The following is a 19,345-nucleotide window of genomic DNA, read 5'->3' on the forward strand; positions in this document are numbered from 1 at the left end:
GCGTCAATCTGGCATGTGATGCTGGGTATGGAATGTGGGGCCTCATGCTTGAGAATTCCATTTTTTTTTTACTCATTGAACAACCTCCCAAGTCACTTCAAAATAATTTCTATAGTAGCTTTGAGTATTATTATTATTATTTTTAATGATGATGAAAAAGAAAGTTAGATGCCCACATGTGATTTAGAAGAACTAGACTCCTCAGTACAGGTCCCTAGTTGGCCGGGGGTGTTCAAGTTCCACTCTGTATTTTCCAAGGGAAGAAGGAAATGCATCAGAATCCTTAGAACTTATCTAGAAGCAGGAAGTGGTAAAGAAATAAAAATGACTTTTGGATCTTATAGTCCTAAAGCTTCAGAGTACATTGTGACACATGAATCTCTGTAAAAAAAAAAAAAAAAAGTCTTCAGATATATAATGTCAGAAAGATTAATTCTGAAATAAATCCTAGGGTTTGTTGAGTCAAAGACCTAGTGACAATGACAGAAATAAAATGATGTGAAAATAAGACATTTAAGTGGCTCAGCCCCCATCCCAGTGAGCACACTGAAAAATGTGGAAACAGATCCTTAGTCAGCCTGAAGAAATGTTTCCAGCAGCTTTTCAACCACGTGGGAAGGAGAACAGATGAAGCCTTTGAGTGCCAGAACCTGATCTAAATCCAAAGGGCTTTCCGGCTTCTACCAGGGAGCTGAATGAGACTGACTGGCATCAGTGTGAGGAAGACTTCCTAAAAAAAATTACTAATATAGTTTTAGCTAACCAGAAAATGGTAATTTAAAATCTGCTTGTTTTCACTATTTCACATCAACAAAGAACAAAGAGGACAAGCCAGGTGGGGGAAGATAGCCTAATGGTTATGCAAAGAGACACTGAAGCCTGAGACTTCAAAGTCCCAGGTTCAGTAACCCATACTACCATAAGTCAGAGCTGAGCAATGTTCTGGTAAAAACAAATCAAGAAAAACAAAACATACCAGTGTCTATAATTATCCATGAGTATCTCAGTCTTTTTCAGGTTCCCATCTCAGTCTTAGAAATATTTGTTTGGGAGTCGGGCGGTAGCGCAGGTTAAGTGCACTTGGAGCAAAGCACAAGGACTGGTGTAAGGATCCTGGTTCGAGCGCCTGGCTCCCCACCTGCAGGGGAGTCGCTTCACAGGCAGTGAAGCAAGTCTGTAGGTGTCTGTCTTTCTCTCCCCCCTCTCCATTTCTCTCTGTCCTATCCAACAACGACAACATCAATAACAATAATAACTACAACAGTAAAACAACAAGGGCAACAAAAGAGAATAAATAAATATTCAAAAAAAACTTTTAAAAAGAAATATTTGTTCTTTATATAAGAATTTAACATGTATGCCTAATGAAAGCAAGAATATTTTACAGGGGTGGGGGTAGGTAGCATAATGGCTACGTAAAAAGACTCTCTCCGGAGGTAGTACAACAGGTTAAGCGCAGGTGGCGCAAAGCACAAGGACTGGTGTAAGGATCCCGGTTCAAGTGCCTGGCTCCTCACCTGCAGGGGAGTCACTTCACAGGTGGTGAAGCAAATCTGAAGTTGTCTTATCTTGCTCTCTCCCTCTCAGTCTTCCCTTCCTCTCTCCATTTCTCTCTGTCCTATCCAACAACAACGACAGCAATAGCAACAACAATAATAATTACAACAATGAAACAAGGGCAACAAAAGGGAATAAATAAGTAAATATTAAAAAAAAAAAAGAGAGACTCTCATGTCTGAGGCTCCAATCCCCCGCACCACCACAAACCACAGCTGAGTAGTACTCTGGTTTTTTTTTAAAGAGTATTTTGCAAAGATATCACAAAACCTAACAACTGAAACTTCAATTCAGAGGTTGGGGAGATAGCAAAATGGTTATGCAGAAAGATTTTTTTGGGGGGGGCAGGTGAGCAGTGGTGTATCCAGCTGAATGCATGCTTTGTCATACGCAAAGACCTTTCAAGGCCCCAGTTCCCACCTGCTGGGGGCAGAAGCTTCACAAGTGTGAAGCAATAATACTGCACGTGTCTTTTTTTTTCTTATTCTCTATCTCCCCTTCCCCTCTCGACTTCTCTCTGTCCTATCAAATAAAATAAATAAACTTTAAAAAACTGTTAATTGGGTGGGGGAGATAGCATAATGGTTATGCAAACAGACTCATGCCTGAGGCTTTAAAGTCCCAGGTTCAATCCCCCACACCAACATAAACTAGAGCTGAGCAGTGCTCTGGTTAAAAATAATAAAAGAAAAAGAAATAAACATTTCTGAGTAGCTACTATGTGTCAAGGCACTATGCTCAGCACTGAAGACAGCAGCTCCTCCTACTGTGAAATGCATAACTAGGCAGGGAATACAGACCAATCAAGTGCACATAAGATTATGATTTATGAAATGCACAAAGGAGGAAAGTCTTGAAGGACAAGCAGAACACGAGTGCACATGCATGCTGGGAAGAGGGAGAGAAAGGATATGACTGTGGACATGGTGGGAAATGAGGAGGGTGACAGAGTCAGATCATGGCAAGCCCTATAGGCGATGCTGAACATCACAGTCTTTTCATGCCAAAAGCAAGGAAAAGTTGGAAGCAGGTCACTACAGCGTGAAGAACACAAATGGAAAGTGAAGAAGAGTGGCCCAGTGGTAAGCGTCAGTTAAGAGCCTATTACATAAGTTCAAGCAAGAGCGCACAATACTTTCGTGATGGCGGAGATGAAAAGGCAAGTCAGGCGGCAGCGCAGCAGTTAAGTGCGCGTGGTGCAAAGTGCAAGGATCTGCGTAAAGATGCTGGTTCGAACCCGGCTCCCCACCTGCAGGGGAGTCGCTTCACAGGCGGTGAGGCAGGTCTGCAGTTGTCTGTCTTTCTCTCCCCCTCTGTCTTCCCCTCTTCTCTTGATTTCTCTCTGTCCTATCCAACAATGACGACATCAGTAACAACAGCAACGATAAAAACAAGGGCAAGAAAAGGGAAAATAAATATAATTTAAAAAAAGAAAAGAAAAAAGGTCAGTTCTGCAGTTCAGAAGGAGGTCGAGTGGACAGGGTCTGCTGACAGATTTAGTATGGGATAAGGAAACTTATCCTCATGTTTCTACTGGTTAGATGACAGGATCGCTCACAGAGAAAAGAAACCTGAAAGAAGGCCAGACTTGGGAAAGGAAGATGATGAGTTTAATGTATCAGATATAGTTTAATGTATCAGATATTCATGCATGAATCATGAGATTTTTCTACTTGTTCCTCAATGGTGAGTTGTTTACCTTGATATCGGCTCTGAGCTCAACCAACTGCTCCTCTGACATTCGAACAGCCACATCAGTCATCTTCTTTAGAAATTCAGCTTTCTTTTGTCGGCTGAGCAAAATTTCCACTGCAGAGGAAAAGGGAGTGTGGCTTAGGTACTGTTAAGCAGGATAAAGAACCTCCAGCATGGATTTTGCAGTGCGCATTTGGATGGCCAAAAACTTAGCTGCCTACCCATCTACAAAATGAAAATACCAAAGGTCCAGTTTCCACCTTCTTGAGGAACTTTAAAGAGAATTATACAGTAAACATTTTTAATGAATCACAAAGACTTTTATTTTTAATGAATCACAAAGTCATCTGTCATTTTTCTCTCTCCCCAGTAACAATTTTTGTATTAAGAAATTAAAGCAGAAATATGAACACTTGGTTACAAAAAACAAACAAACAAAACAAAACACAAAACATCTTATCTAGAGGGGCCAGTAGGTGACTCCATCAGCAGAGCCATGTACAAGGATCCATATTTAAGCCCCAGGTCATCATATGAAGTGGTTGCAGGGGTGGCCTGGGGGCAGGGGAATAAGCTTCAAGAGCATTGGAGCAGTGCTAGGGTCCCTCTCCCTCATCGTCTAGAAAAAAGAAAACTGGCCACCAGCAGCAGGAGAGTCCTAAAGGCACTGAAGCCCAATAGTAACCCTAATGGCAAAACTACTCATCTAGAATAATCTGTGTAAAATGAAAAGTACAGGGTCTTTTCAGTATTTGGCCTATAGGAAACCACTGTTCACAGTTTCTTATGGATACTTCCTAATACATACAATATATTATGCAACATTTCTCTCCCCCTTTGTTCCTTCTCACAAATAATAAACCTGGTGCTTTTACCACCTTAGTTATTTTCACTCAATAGACCTTTCTTTTTTTTACCAGGTACTGCTCAGTTCTGGCTTATGATGGTGTAGGGGATTGAATTTGGGACTCTGGGACCTCAAACATGAGAGTCTCTCTGCATAACCATTATGCTACCTTCCCTGCCCTCACTTAATATAACTTGAAGCTCATTTCCTATTAATATGTAGAATCTCTTTCATTCTCATTCTAACCTGGCATATTACTGTTAATTGCCAATTTCAGTAGATATTTAGATTTACAATCTTATTATTTTCAAAATATGTTATTTACTTATTTATATGATGTGGAGAGAGAGAGAGAGACTAGAACACTGATCAGCTCTGGTTTATGGTGGTGCTGGGGATAGAACCTGGGACTAAAACTCAGGCATTCAAGTCTTTTGCATAACCACTGTGATGTCTCCCTAGCCCTACTTAAATATTTATTTTTTAAATTGCCACCAGGATTACTGCTGGGGCTCAGTGCTAACACCATAAATCCACTGCTCCTGATAGCCATTTTTTCCTTTCTTTCTTCTTTTTTTTCCCCCTTTGTGTTTTGAACCTGAGGAACTTGAGAACTTAACCTCTGGACAGGGAATTTTGTCTTTCTTGTCTAGTTGGATTTGTTATTTTCTTTCTTTTTTTATTTTTTATTTTTAATATTTTTATTTATTTATTATTGGATAGAGACAGAGAGAAATTGAAAGAAGATTGGGATACAGAGAGGAAGATACCCGCAGCCCTGCTTCACCACTCATGAAGCTTTCCCCCGCAGATGGGGGCCGGGAGCTTGAATCTGGGTTCTTGTACACTGTAATGCAAGTGCTTAACCAGGTGCACTACCACCCGCCCCCCCATTTTAATTAAAAAAATATTTATTTATTCCCTTTTATTGCCCTCGTTGTTTTATTGCTGTAGTTATTGTTGCTGTTAACTGATGTCATCGTTGTTGAAGAGGACAGAGAGAAATGGAGAGAGGAGGGGAAGCCAGATAGAGGGAGAGAAAGATAGCCACCTTACAGACCTGCTTCACTGCCTGTGAAGTGACTCCCCTGCAGGTGGGAAGCCGGGGGCTCGAACTGGGATTCTTATGCAGGTCCTTGCGCTTTGTGCCACGTGCACTTAACCTGCTGCACTACCATCTAACTCCCATTCTTTGCTTTTCTAAGTGGGAATTTTTACTACAATTCTCCTAATCTTTTTCTGTGTCATGCTGGAGGAGGAAACATTAAGTTTTCTTTTAGTTTATAGGAACTCTTGACTACAACATGCCATATCCAGACCTACTGGAAGGTCTAGATTGATCCAGAAGTCCTATACTTTTTGACCAGATAAAATAAATCTTCTGAATAACCATGTTATTAATTATATTGGTTGTCAAGAAACTCATGATGCATTTCTTCATAGAAAAACTTATGTCATGACCTTTCTGACAGCTGAATATTAGCCTCTCTACTTGAAGTATGTTCAGAACCACTGCACTACCGCCTGACTCCCAAGGTCTCTTTAACAGATTTACTTTAGGGCTGGCAAAATAGCTCACTTGGGTAGTATGCTGCTTTGCCATGTGCGTGACTCAGGTTGAAGTTCGGCCCCCATTACACTGGAGGAAGCTTTGGCCTGTGGTCTCTTTCACCTCATGTTGGAGCATTAAAGCCCCAGAGATGACAAAAAAAAGAAAAGAAAAGAAAAGCATTTTACTTTATACGCACCCTCCTCACCTTCAAAAAGACACATCGATACAAGGATAGACTGAATCTATCCCATTTAGAATTTCAGGATATACCTGAATTATAGAATTATTTACATGAATTCTCAGCTTTGAAAAATACTGCAAAAGATCTCTGTTACAGATTCAAGATTTCAGATTAAAATGGATCAAAACCGAACTCAGCCCTGTGCTCCAAAGTTGCTTTCTCTGGTCCACAACCACAGTGATTAAACCGCGAGTCATCATATCAACCTGTTTCTATTCTTCCAGTTTGACAGCAGGTTAAAAGAAACAGCCTTCCTAATTATAAATCTGGCATTCGATACATGAGAGTGTACTCTGCTGCTGAAAAGCCCCAGGTGAACAGCACTGGACTGCAGCAGTCTATCTTTACATTAAGCCCTAACAGAAAGTAACAGAAATGCAAATAAACCAAGATACATATTTCTTTAAAAAAAAAAAAAGGGAGTTGGGCGGCAGTGCATCGGGTTAAGCACAGGTGGCACAAAGAGCAAGGACTGGCTTAAGGATCCCAGTTCGAGCCCCCAGCTCCCCACCTGCAGGGGAGTCGCTTCACAGGCGGTGAAGCAGGTCTGCAGGTGTCTGTCTTTCTCTCCTCCTCTCTCCATTTCTCTCTGTCCTATCCAACAACAATAACATCAATAATAACTACAATAATAAAACAAGGGCAACAAAAAATTAAAAACAAACAAACCTCACAAATGGGGCCAGATGGCGGTGCACCTGATTAAGCACACACATTATAGTGTGCAAGGACTCAGGTTCAAGCCCCTGGTCCCCACCTGCAGGGTGTCTCTCTCCCTCTCTATCTCCTCCCCTCAACTTCTCTCTGTCTCTATTCAATAATAAATAAATAAAAATATAAAAACTAAAAAACTCACAAAACCCAATTTAGACTCTTTTCCTCTAGAGCCTACTTTAGTAAGGTCCCCAGGACCTAGTATCTGCCAGAAGTATACATAACCTGTTTCTTTCTTTCTCTTCTCTTTCTTTGTCTCCAGTGTTTATCACTGGGGCTCGGTGCTCCTGGAGGCCACTTTTTTCCATTTTGTTGCCCTTGTTGTTGTCGTTATTGTTATTTGTGTATTGCTATTGTTGTTGCTGAATAGAGCAGAGAGAAACTGAGAGAGGAGGGGAAGACAGAGAGGGGGAGAGAAAGACAGACACCTGCAGACCTGCTTCACCGCCTGTGAAGCGACTCACCTGCAGGTGGGGAGCCGGGGACTCGAACTGTGATCCTTATGCCGGTCTTTGCACTTCACACCATGTGTGCTTAACCTGCTGTGCTACCACCTGGCCCCCATATAACCTGCTTCTTACCTAGTGATGACTCAGTGAAAACTGCTCTACACTGAAGGAGAAAACAAAAACAAGCAAACAACAACAACAACAAAGCCCAGGGAATTTTGAAAGCAGTAACCTGAAGACTCCACTCCGCCAGTTTTTTTCTTCTCAAGGAAAAAAGAAAATGAAATTTAGTCACTGAAGGAAAAAACAAAACATAATGAAGTACAGCAGCAGATGCTGGAGAGGGTCTGGGGTCAGAGGAGCCCTCCTGCACTGCTGGTGGGGATGTCAATGGGTCCAACCTCTGTGGAGAACAGTCTGGGGAACTCTCAGAAGGCTAGAAATGGACCTACCCTATGACCCTGCAATTCCCCTCCTGGGGATATATCCTAAGGAACCCGACACACCCATCCAAAAAGATCTGTGTACACATATGTACATATATTACACACTTTGTAAAATGGTGACTTCACCGTTTTCAGCCGATCTTGGATGGACCTTAAAAAAATCATGTTGAGTGAAATAAGTCAGAAACAGAAGGATGAATATGGGATGATCTCACTCTCAGGCCGAAGTTGAAAAACAAGACCAGAAACGAAAACACAAGTAGAACCTGAAATGGAATTGGCATATCGCACCAAAGTAAAAGACTCTGGGGTGGGTGGGTGGGGAGAATACAGGTCCATGAAGGATGATAAATGACATAGTGGGGGTTGTATTGTTAAATGGGAAACGGGGGAATGTTATGCATGCACAAACTATTGTATTTACTGTTGAATATAAAACATTAATTCCCCAATAAAGAAATAAATTTAAAAAAAACATAATGAAGTCAGGTGTCACTCTATTTCCTAACTGATGCTGTGGCAGCAGATAACAAGACACCATCCCTTATATAATTAATTCTATATTCAAAATATTTAAAATTTGGAAATTTTCTTCTAAAAAAGGCTCTTATAAAGTTGTTTTGCCTATAAAATTCATCTGCTGTTACAACACAACTGTTCAAGATTGTCTAACTAGAGCAGGGGTAGATAGCTTAATGGTTATGCAAAGAGACTCTCATGCCTGAGGCTCCAAAGTCCCTGGTTCAATCCCCCACACCACCATAAATCAGAGCTGAGCAATACTCTGAAGAAGAAAAAAAACAAGAGGGAAAAAAAAAAAGCCAGGTGGTAGAGTATCTGTCTAAGCACAGATATTATATGTGCAAGGATCCAGGTTCAAGCCCTCACTCTCCTCCCGCAGGGGTGTGGGGTGGAGTTGTCGTTTTATGTGTGGTGAAGCAGGTCTACAGGGGTCTGTATACAATATATATATATAAAGACTGTAACTAAACATGTAAACTCTTGTGGCATTTGTGTGATACTTTTGTTATGGATATTGAGAGACAGGTACCTACTAGAGAGATCAGAGCTGTAATTAAAAATCAATCTTACTTGCTTCAGCTTTCACTTTGTCCATTTCAGCGAGCAGTGCCACTTCTCGGTCCATTAAACTAGGAAGGGGTGACAAAGAGGAAAAAAAGGTTTGCTAAGAAACTCAGTAAGAGAAATAGCACATTGTTTATCGCAGAGAGAGAGCCAGTGTACTAAAAACATATTACAAAGAAAACCATATATGGATCACATGAAAATTCCTATAGCTAGCTCTCAAAGAATATTTTAAGAATTCTAATAAAGTAAATAGATCAAATTCCCCCTTTTCCAGTAAGCCAGCAGCTAGAAATCTAAGAGTTGAGAACCAGTAGATGGCAGCAGCAAGCTACAAAACAATTTCCAAGTTAAGCTGTATTAACAGTTCTTGTGAAAATTTTAATGTGGTCACTTAAATATTATTTTATTTATTTATTTTTACCAGAGCACTGCTCAGCTCTGGCTTATGGTGGTGCGGGGGATTGAACGTGTGACTTGAGCCTCAGGCATGACAGTCTGTTTGTATAACCATTATGCTATCTACCCCCACCCATTAAATATTATTTATAAATGGCGTGTCTCTGTGTGGGGGCAGGGGCAAAGCAACACTCTGGTACAACTGCTGCCAGGGGTCATACTGTCATACTCAGAAACCCATGCTTGAGAGACCACTTACTTTACTTTACCCACTGTGCCACCTCCCAGACTATAATCACATATTATTTACTTTTGATTTTGGTCTGTAAGACTGAACAGCTCTGCTTCTAATGATTTTTTTTTTTATTGCATAGAGACAGAGAGAAATTGAGAGGGGAGGGAGAGATAGAGAGTCCTGCAGCCCAGCTTCACCACTCGTGAAGCTTTCCTCCTTGCAGGTGGGGACCAGGGGCTCGAACCTGGGTACTTGCACACTGTAATGTGTGAACTTTAAAAAAAATTTTTTTTAATATTTTCCCTTTTGTTGCCTTTATTTAATTGTTGGTGTAGTTATTGTTATTGATGTAGTAGTTGTTAGGTAGGACAGAGAGAAATGGAGAAAGGAGGAAAGAAAGACACCTGCAGACCTGCTTCACCGCCTGTGAAGCGACTCCCCTGCAGGTGGGGAGCCGGGGGCTCGACCGTGATCCTTATGCTGGTCCTTGTGCTTCGCACAACGTGCGCTTAACCTGCTGCGCTATACCCGACTCCTGTAAGTGTGAACTTAACCAGGTGAGCTACCACCTGGCCCCACTTCTAATGAATTTTTACCAGCAATATTCCTTCTAGGACAACATAAATTTATCTACAATTAGGATCTATATAGTTTCAACATTTTACCAACATCACACAAAATCCACTATTTTTAAATAGAGTAGTTAAAGGAATACATAAATGGTGCTATCTGATAAACATGTAATAGAATTTCTGGGAAATGGTAGGGTTTTTTTTTTTTTTTTTTTTTTTTTACAAAGAACATTAAATGGTGGTCTGGAAGATGGCATAGTATATAAGACATCAGACTCTTAAGCCTAAGGTCTTGCGTTCAATTCTTGGCAGTACCTGTGCCTGGTTCTCTACTTCTATCCTTCATTAATAAATAAATAAAAATTACAAAAACAAAAAAATCAGAGAATATAACATGGACCATTAAAATGTTCTCTACTATAAAGGAAAGGATGGTCTCTACTATAAAGGAAAGGATTTTATGTTCTCTACTATAATGGAAAGGATTTTCCAGGGCATCTGGAATGTTCTCTACTATATGTTCTCTACTATAAAGGAAAGGATTTTCCAGGGCATCTGATTTCTCCATGTCCTTATAAAAGAGCTCATCACACTGAACATTCAACCTTTGGATGCAAATCAATTTGCTTGTCATCACCTTGCTCAGTGACGACAAAAGGAAACCTTTAATACCTGCATATCAATTTTAAAGTTCAGTGGTCTGGGAGCTGGTGCAGTGGATAAAGTATTGGACTCTCAAGCATGAGGTTCCGAGTTCAATCCCCAGCAGCAAATATACCAGAGTGATGTCTGGTTCTTTCTCTCTCTCTCTCTCTGCCTATCTTCGTGAATAAGGAAATAAAACATTTAAAAATGTTTTTTGGGGGCCAGGCGGTAGCACACCTGAGTAAGTGCACACATTATAGAGCACAAGAACCCAGGTTTAAGACCCTGGTCCCCATCTGCAGGGTAAAAGTTTCACAAGTGGTGAAGTAGAGTTGCAAGTGTCTCTCTGTCTCTCTCCCCCCTCCCCTTTCAACTTCTGTCTCTATCTAATAATAAATAAATTTAAAAAATGTTTTTAAAGTTCATTTTGATTTCTCCTTTTGAATGCAAATATAACTAAGGTCAGTAAAAGTTCTACTCTTGTTTCTGGTTATAAAATCAATCATATATGTATATACACACATATAAGTACCAATCCAATTTAGTGTCATATGTAGTTATGTTAGCATAAAGCAGTTAATACAGAGACTACAGTGCGAGACATTTAAAAAAAAAAAGAGGGGGGTAAGTCAGTGTAATTTCCTCATAGAACAAGACCCTTTATGGGGCAGTGCCAGAAAACACAGGCCTGATACTCATCATGCATGTTAATAAGTAGGCTCGTAATGACACAAGTTTGCCTAGCATATTAACCAGAAGCACCAGAGTGGACAGACGATACATCTACTGTGGGCAGCGATACTTTGCTAAGAAAGCATTTCCCAAACCTTGGTGGTAAATTGCTCCAAGAGCTCTAACAGCATTTGGAATACCTAAAAGGCAAAACAAAAGCACAACTGAGATAGGAGTTGTCAGGCCTAGTTTGACGTCACCTCCCTTATGCCGCTCAGCTACCTTAGTAGCTGCATCTACTAGATGATAAATTCCTAGTCTCTGACAAGCTTTTAAATTGTTGATTAGAAAACTCCCTTAAGCGAGTAAGCTTTTTGCAGCTTATAATGAAAAGCAGAATATCACAAGCTTTTAACAAGAAAAAAAAAAAAAGATGCTGGTGTACTGCACCAAAGCAAAGGACTCTGGGGAAGGAGGGGGTCCTGGTGCATACTGAAACTGTCCTCATGTATCAATGACTGTACTGTAAATCACTGATCCCCTCAACAAAAAGAAAAGAGAAAAAGCTGCCGCTCTAAAACTACATGCAGTATGAACTAGTACACTGTGATAGTAGTTTTTGCTTCCTGTGAGAATGACTAGCATCCATTTAAACAAGCTTTGCTTCTTGATTGATTCTTGGTTACACTGAGATTCATGAGATTCATAGGACATTGCAAGGAAAACCATACCACCACTCCATTAAAAAGTTTACATTTTCAGATCCCTCCAAACACTGAAAATCAATACGTACTTCTATTTGTTTTTCTCCACTGTTTGTCCTGCTGCCATTTATTGACAATGTCTATTGAAAGGTCCTGTACTATCTATCAGTCAAGCAATAAACAGAGGAGTCTATTAGATAAGTGAGAGAGGTGAAGGTATATTCTCAGAAAAGCTTGATGAGTATTTATAACATTCCATTAATATGTTCACTTTTTAATATACAAAAATGAGGACTTGCTGAGGCATCACAGATAATCACCTTAAAGAAAGTTTACCCGTTACACAATTAGATAAAGCACCAGGCTTTTCCACCAAGTGCCCGCCCCTCCCCTCCCCTAAATTTCTTTTTTTTTTTAATTAAAAAAAATTTTTTTTATAATTTACTTCTTTATTGGGGAATTAATGTTTTACATTCAACAGTAAATACAATAGTTTGTACATGCATAACATTCCCCAGACTCCCATTTAACAATACAACCCCCACTATGTCATTTATCATCCTTCATGGACCTGTATTCTCCCCACACACCCACCCCAGTCTTTTACTTTGGTGCGATATGCCAATTTCATTTCAGGTTCTACTTGTGTTTTCTTTTCTGATCTTGTTTTTCAACTTCGGCCTGAGAGTGAGATCATCCCATATTCATCCTTCTGTTTCTGACTTATTTCACTCAACATGATTTTTTCAAGGTCCATCCAAGATCGGCTGAAAACGGTGAAGTCACCATTTTTTACAGCTGAGTAGTATTCCATTGTGTATATAGACCACAACTTGCTCAGCCACTCATCTGTTGTTGGACACCTGGGTTGCTTCCAGGTTTTGGCTATTACAAATTGTGCTGCCAAGAACATATGTGTACACAGATCTTTTTGGATGGATATGTTGGGTTCCTTAGGATATATCCCCAGGAGAGGAATTGCAGGGTCATAGAGTAAGTAGGTCCATTTCTAGCCTTCTGAGAGTTCTCCAGACTGTTCTCCACAGAGGTTGGACCAATTGACATTTCCACCAGCAGTGTAGGAGGGTTCCTTTGACCCCACACCCTCTCCAGCATTTGCTGCTGTTACCTTTCCTGATGTATGACATTCTCACAGGAGTGAAGTGATATCTCATTGTTGTCTTGATTTGCATTTCTCTGACAATCAGAGACTTGGAGCATTTTTTCATGTGTTTCTCGGCCTTTTGGATCTCTTCTGTGGTGAATATTCTGTCCAAGTCCTCCCCCCATTTTTGGATGGGGTTATTTGTTGTCTTGTTGTTGAGTCTGGCAAGCTCTTTATATATGTTGGTTATTAAACTCTTATCTGATGTATGGCATGTAAAGATCTTCTATTCTGTGAGGGGTCTCTTGGTTTGGGTAGTAATTTCTTTCTTTCTTTAATGGGGGATTAATGGTTTACAGTCCAAGTTCCTCTTTTGGATAGGGGGGAGGGGGAGGCTTTAGAGTGATCCTACTTGTACCTTCCTACATTTTATTTTATTTGGTGACAAGGATCAAATCCAGTGCCTCATACATGTGAGGCATGTATGTGACCTACTAAAGAGGTACTTTTCTGCCCCCACTGCTTTTATTAATATTTTAAAAATCTACATATAATGCCAGCAAGATAGCTCCCCCAGGAGAGAGCTTTGTCATGTGCGGGATGTAGCCTCTACCCGGTGCCCACTGCATTGGAGGAAGCTTTGGTGTTGTGGTTTCTTGCCATCTCTCTCTCTCTCTCTCACACTCTCTCTGACTTTTTGTCTCTACTCAAAAAAAAACACAGACTAAAGAAATGGATCCCTTATGACAACAACACAACACACAATACAGAGACACACAGATATAATAGGTTGTCAGAAAAGTCATGACTATTATTTTTATATTTTTCTATGTAAAAATGCGTCATGACTTTTCTGACACCCCAATATATATGCTGAGGCGTTCATTGTGCCTCTGTGAGTCCACCACTCCCTGCAGATACTTTTTGACTTTTAAAGTAGAGAGGAAAGGAGACAGCATCACCCTGCTGTTCATGATGCTTCTCCTGGTGCTGTGCATGATGCTCCCATGTGCTGCTTGGGAGTGGAAGCTGGTACCTCATTCTTGGCAAAATGTGTGCTCTATCAGGTGAACTATGTCCCATCCCTGCCTGTGTTTTATTTTGCTTTACTTACCAATACAGCCTGGCTCAACTGCCAGAGCATGAAACTTGTGTGCCTGGAATTCCCAGTGGGCAGCCAACAGTTTATGTTACAGTGATGCCCTAACTTCTCTTCCTTCTCCATGTGAAATTCTATTCCATATGAGACAGACAAAAATAAATAGTTTTTAAAATTCTAAGAGTGGAGGAGATAGGTCACCTAGTAGAATGTACATTTTAACATATGTAAAATAAAAAGGACAAATTCACCAATATAGAGTGAACCAGTGAAAATCTAAAGCAGCTTGTTCTCAATGCAAACAGCAGAAACCCAGGTTTAAGGCCTCTCCTCTTCATAACCTTGTCCAGAATCTACCAGTAGTAAATATCGTCTCTTCAAAGATCTCTGATGGCTGCTAGAGTGGATCTCGTAATCATGATGCCCACAAGGGCCTGCCTATTCAGTCACAGCACTGGCTCTAGAGGTTCACACAGTAGTACAGACTCAGTGTCTGTCTGGCCTCAAGCATTCCTGCCTCTCACAGCATTACCAATAGACTGAGGTGCACACCAAACAATAGAGTAACTCTTCAATAACTAGGCCATGCCACATAATGCATCGCAGTAGAGGAGAATGTCTTATTTCTAGATTCATGCTAAAGCATTTAGGTGTGCTAAGATTTTTGCAACTTCCGAATGATTCCACCTACACACACACCCCACAAACACACTATTATACTACTTACACTTGTCCGTATTTTTTTAGGGAGCACTTTTAAAATTATTTATTTATGTGGTCAGGGAGGTGGCACAGTGGTAAAGCTTTGGACTCTCAAGCATGAAGTCCCAAGTTCGATCCCCGGCAGCACATGTGCCAGAGTGATGTTTGGTTCTCTCTCTCTCCTCCTATCTTTCTCATAAATAAATAAAATCTTAAAAAAAAAAATTATGGGAGTTGGGTGGTAGTGCAGCGGGTTAAGCGCATGTGGTGCGAAGTGCAAGGACTGGTATAAGGATCCCGGTTTGAGCCCCCAGCTCCCCACCTGCAGGGGAGTCACTTCACAGGCAGTGAAGCAAGTCTGCAGGTGTCTATCTTTCTCTCCCCCTCTCTGTCTTCCCCTCCTCTCTCCATTTCTCTCTGTCCTATCCAACAGCGACAACAATAATAACTACAATAATAAAAACAAGGGCAAGAAAAGGGAAAATAAATAAAATTTAAAAAAATATTTATTATTTATTGTATAGAGATAGAAATCAAGAGGAAAAGGGAAGATAGGGAGGGGGAGAGAGATACATGCAGCACTGCTTCACTCACTGCCTGTAAAGTTTTCCTCTTGCAGGTGGGGACCAGGGGCCTGAATCCAGGTCCTTGCACATTATAACACTGTGCTCAACCAGGTATGCTACTACCTGGTCCCCACCTGCAAGGTGCTTTTGGTTTATTTTATTTTTATTTATGAAAAGGAAACACTGACAAAAAACACAGGATAAGAGGGGTACAACTCCACACAATTCCCACCACCAGAACTCCATATCCAATCCCCTCCCCTGATAACTTGTCTGCATTAAAAAAAAAAAAGTTTTCAAATAAGAAGTTGGGTAATAGATGTATCATAAAACAGAAAAGGTGGGAAGAATTCAGAAGCAGAAAGTAGTTTTAGTTAAAAAAATTAATTTTTTAAATTATTTATTTATTCATAAGAAAGATAGGAGGACAGAGAGTAAGAACCAGACATCACTCTGGTGCATGTGCTGCCAGGGATTGAACTCAAGACCTTATGGCTGAGAATCCAATGCTTATTCACTGCATCATCTTCCAGACCACAAAACAGTAATTAAAAAAAAAAAATTTAGTTATAAAAAGGAAACACTGACAAAAACCATAGGATAAGAGGGGTGCAGGGCCAGGCAGTGGCAAACCTGGTTAAGTGCACACACTACAGTGCACAAGGGCCTGGGTTCAAGTCCCTGGTCCCCACCTTCAGGGGGGAAACTTCACAACTGGTGAAGCAGGGCTGCAGGCTTCTCTCTGTCTCTCTCCCTCTCTATCTCTCCTCTCTCAATTTGTTTTTACCCAATAATAAATATATAAAAATAAAAACTAACATTAAAAGGGGTGCAACTCCACACAATTCTCACCACCAGATCCATATCGCATCCCCTCCCGATAGCTTTCCTATTTTTTTTTAATAAGAAACGCTTCATGAATTTGCATATCATCCTTGTGCAGAGGTCATGCTAATCTTCTCTGTATCGTTTCAATTTTAGTATATGTGCTGCTGAAGCAAACACAGATTTCCTGTCTTTACCCCTCTGGGAGTATGGACCCAGGGTCATTGTGGGATGCAGAAGGTGAAAGGTTTGGCTTCTGTAATTGCTTTCCCGCTGAACATGGGCATTTACAGGTCAATCCATACTCCCAGCCTGTATGAAACAGTAATTTCTTTTATTTTTTTTTAAAGATTTTTAAAAATGTTTATTCCTTTTTGTTGCCCTTGTTGTTTTATTGCTGAGTTATTATTGATGTCATTGTTGTTGGATAGGACAGAGAGAAATGGAGAGAGGACGGGAAGACAGAGAGGGGGAGAGAAAGGTAAGACACCTGCAGACCTGCTTCACCACCTGTGAAGCGACTCCCTTAAAGGCGGGGAGCCGGAGGCTCGAACCAGGATCCTTATGCCGGTTCTCGTGCTTTGTGCTTTAATAGTAATTTCTATTACAAATTTCTAATAGTGAAGAATAGTGTCTCTATCTTTTTCTTAGACAGACCGTGGCCCCAGCATTTATCTGTAGGTGAGATTTGTCAAAAGATCCCTGGCTTGAGAGAATAATTGTTAGGGACCATAACAGCAAGCTGTAAGCCTTCCCAGAGAATGAGGGAAGACTCAACATGTCAAGATTCTCTTCCCTTTCTCACTTTAAGAGAATACTAAGTCTGTAATGTCTGTGTCTTTCCTGACTGGAAACATACCATAATAAGCGGTTAATCCACTGGACTCTAAAACTGCTAATAAAATTCAACTAAATATTCTTGGCAATCTGCCTTAAAAGATTCTAGGCTGGGAGTCGGGCGGTAGTGCAGCGGGTTATGCACATATGGTGCAAAGCACAAGGACCGGCGTAAGGATCCCGGTTCTAGTCCCCCGATCCCCACCAGCAGGGGTATCGTTTCACAGGTGGTGAAGCAGGCCTGCAGGTGTCTATCTTTCTCTCTTCCTCTCTGTCTTCCCCATCTCTCTCCATTTCTCTCTGTTCTATCCAACAACGACGACAACAATAACAACTATTAACAATGAAAAAAAAAAAAGGGCAACAAAAGGGAATAAATAAATAAAATAAATATTTAAAAAAGAAAAAAGATTCTAGGCTTAGTTAAGTTTGGGCCTTACAGATGTCAAAACTTTCCCTCCCTATCCTGGGCTGGCACGATAGTTCACTGTTTTAGGAGAGAGCACCTGCCATGCCAACAATGTGACCTTGGTTTGAGCCCCTGGTCCCCGAGCACTGAGAGAACCTTCAGTGATGTATTGTTTCTGTCTATCTCTCTAGCTGGAAAAATCAAGCTAGAGTGGTGAAGACCTGGCAATGACCAAAAAATAAATTGCCATATCTTTTCCTCTTCCTCCTTTTTATTCTTCTCCTTCTTCTTCTTCTTCTTCTTCCTCTTCATCTGGTGCTAGGACTTGAACCTGGGCTGCAAGCATGACAAGGCACTCATCTGACAAGGGGAGCTATCTCTATGGCATCACAGTGATACATAGATTTCTATTTATTTGTTTATTCCCTTTTGTTGCCCTTGTTGCTATATTGTAGTTATTATTGTTGTTGTTACTGATGTTGTCATTGTTGGATAGGACAGAGAGAAATGGAGAGAGGAGGGGGAAGACAGAGAGGGGGAGAGAAAGACAGACACCTGCAGACCTGTGAAGCAACTCCACTGTAGGTGGGGAGCTGGGGGTTCAAACCGGGATCCTTACGCTGGTCCTTGTGCTTTGCGCCACCTGCACTTAACCCAGTGCTCTACCGCCCAACTCCCCAGTGATATTTTTATATAGGTCTATTATGCATGAATCCTTTTGACAATGAAAGTTAATAAATGGTAGCAGCAGTTATTTTAATTTCTAGACTCAGCTCAATATCTGTTTCACAGAGTACATATTTAGTAAAATACCTTCATATTAACTCCAGTGAAGTCATTATACACTTCAGATTCATTGTCTAGAAATTCTTAAATAAACTCATACTAACACCGTGTAGGCAGTTATACTGAAGTGAATCAAAGCTAATTTTAAGTGAAAAGTGTGCTTTACAAAAATCACTTTCGGAGAGGTTGTGGGGACAGAGGAACCCTTTTACATTGCTGGTGGGAATGTAAATTGGTACAGCCTCTGTGGAGAGCAGTCTGGAAAACTCTCAAAGGCTAGACATGGACCTTCCATATGATCCAGTAATTCCTCTCCTGGGGTTATACCCCAAGGACTCCATAACACCCAACCAAAAAGAGGTGTGTACTCCTATGTTCATAGCAGCACAATTCATAATAGCTAAAATCTGGAAGCAACCCAGGTGCCCAACAACAGATGAGTGGCTGAGAAAGCTGTGGTATATATACACAATGGAATACTATGCAGCTATCAAGAACAAAGAACCCACCTTCTCTGACACCTTCTTGGACAGAACTAGAAGGAATTATGTTAAGTGAGCTAAGTCAGAAAGATAAAGATGAGTATGGGATGACCCCACTCATCAACAGAAGTTGAGTAAGAAGATCTGAAAGGGAAACTAAAAGCAGGACCTGACCAAATTGTAAGTAGGGCACCAAAGTAAAAACCCTGTGGTGAGGGATAGACATGGAGCTTCCTGGGCCAGTGGGGGGTGGGAGTGGGTGGGAGGGATGGGTCACAGTCTTTTGGTGGTGGTGGGAATGGTGTTTATGTACACTCCTAGTAAAATGTAGTCATATAAATCACTAGTTAATTAATATGAGAGGGGGAAAATTAATCGTATGTCTCGAAGTTTTTCAAAACACAAACTGAATCTTTTTAATATATAGGTTGTGTAATTGATATGCAGACTCTCTCAAAAACCTAGACCAAGTAGATCAGAAGCAACCAATAGCACAGCCATATACAAGATACTGGGTGCTGTACAGCAAACCCTAACAAAAGGACTTTTCAAAGTTAACCCAATTACCAAATAATGTGATGATAACATTAACTATCGATTATCTTTTGGAACCCTAAGACAGCAGGAACCTCACATCTCCACTATAGAGCCTCTACTTCCCCCAGTCCTGGAACCACTGGATAGGGCCCACTTTCCCGTATGCCTCTCCCAATCCATATC

At 40.8% G+C, this 19,345-nt stretch overlaps 1 protein-coding gene and 1 non-coding gene across 3 annotated transcripts in view; both read right to left on the bottom strand.

Annotated features, from left to right (window-relative positions):
- The window catches only part of SPATS2 (spermatogenesis associated serine rich 2), a 99,098-nt gene that overhangs the window by 15,050 nt on the left and 64,703 nt on the right, over positions 1-19,345 (bottom strand). For both annotated transcript variants that reach the window (XM_060195455.1, XM_060195456.1), the window contains 2 exons: positions 8,594-8,652; positions 3,257-3,366 (listed from right to left, as the gene is read on the bottom strand). In XM_060195455.1, the coding sequence (XP_060051438.1) occupies positions 3,257-3,366; positions 8,594-8,652 (169 nt within the window). The remainder of the gene's footprint in view (positions 1-3,256; positions 3,367-8,593; positions 8,653-19,345) is intronic.
- Positions 16,185-16,291, bottom strand: LOC132539604 (U6 spliceosomal RNA). Its single transcript, XR_009550944.1, has one exon. It is a non-coding gene; the product is annotated as a U6 spliceosomal RNA (small nuclear RNA).

This window comes from Erinaceus europaeus, chromosome 7 (genome assembly GCF_950295315.1).
Source record: "Erinaceus europaeus chromosome 7, mEriEur2.1, whole genome shotgun sequence".
Taxonomy (NCBI): Eukaryota; Metazoa; Chordata; class Mammalia; order Eulipotyphla; family Erinaceidae; genus Erinaceus; species Erinaceus europaeus.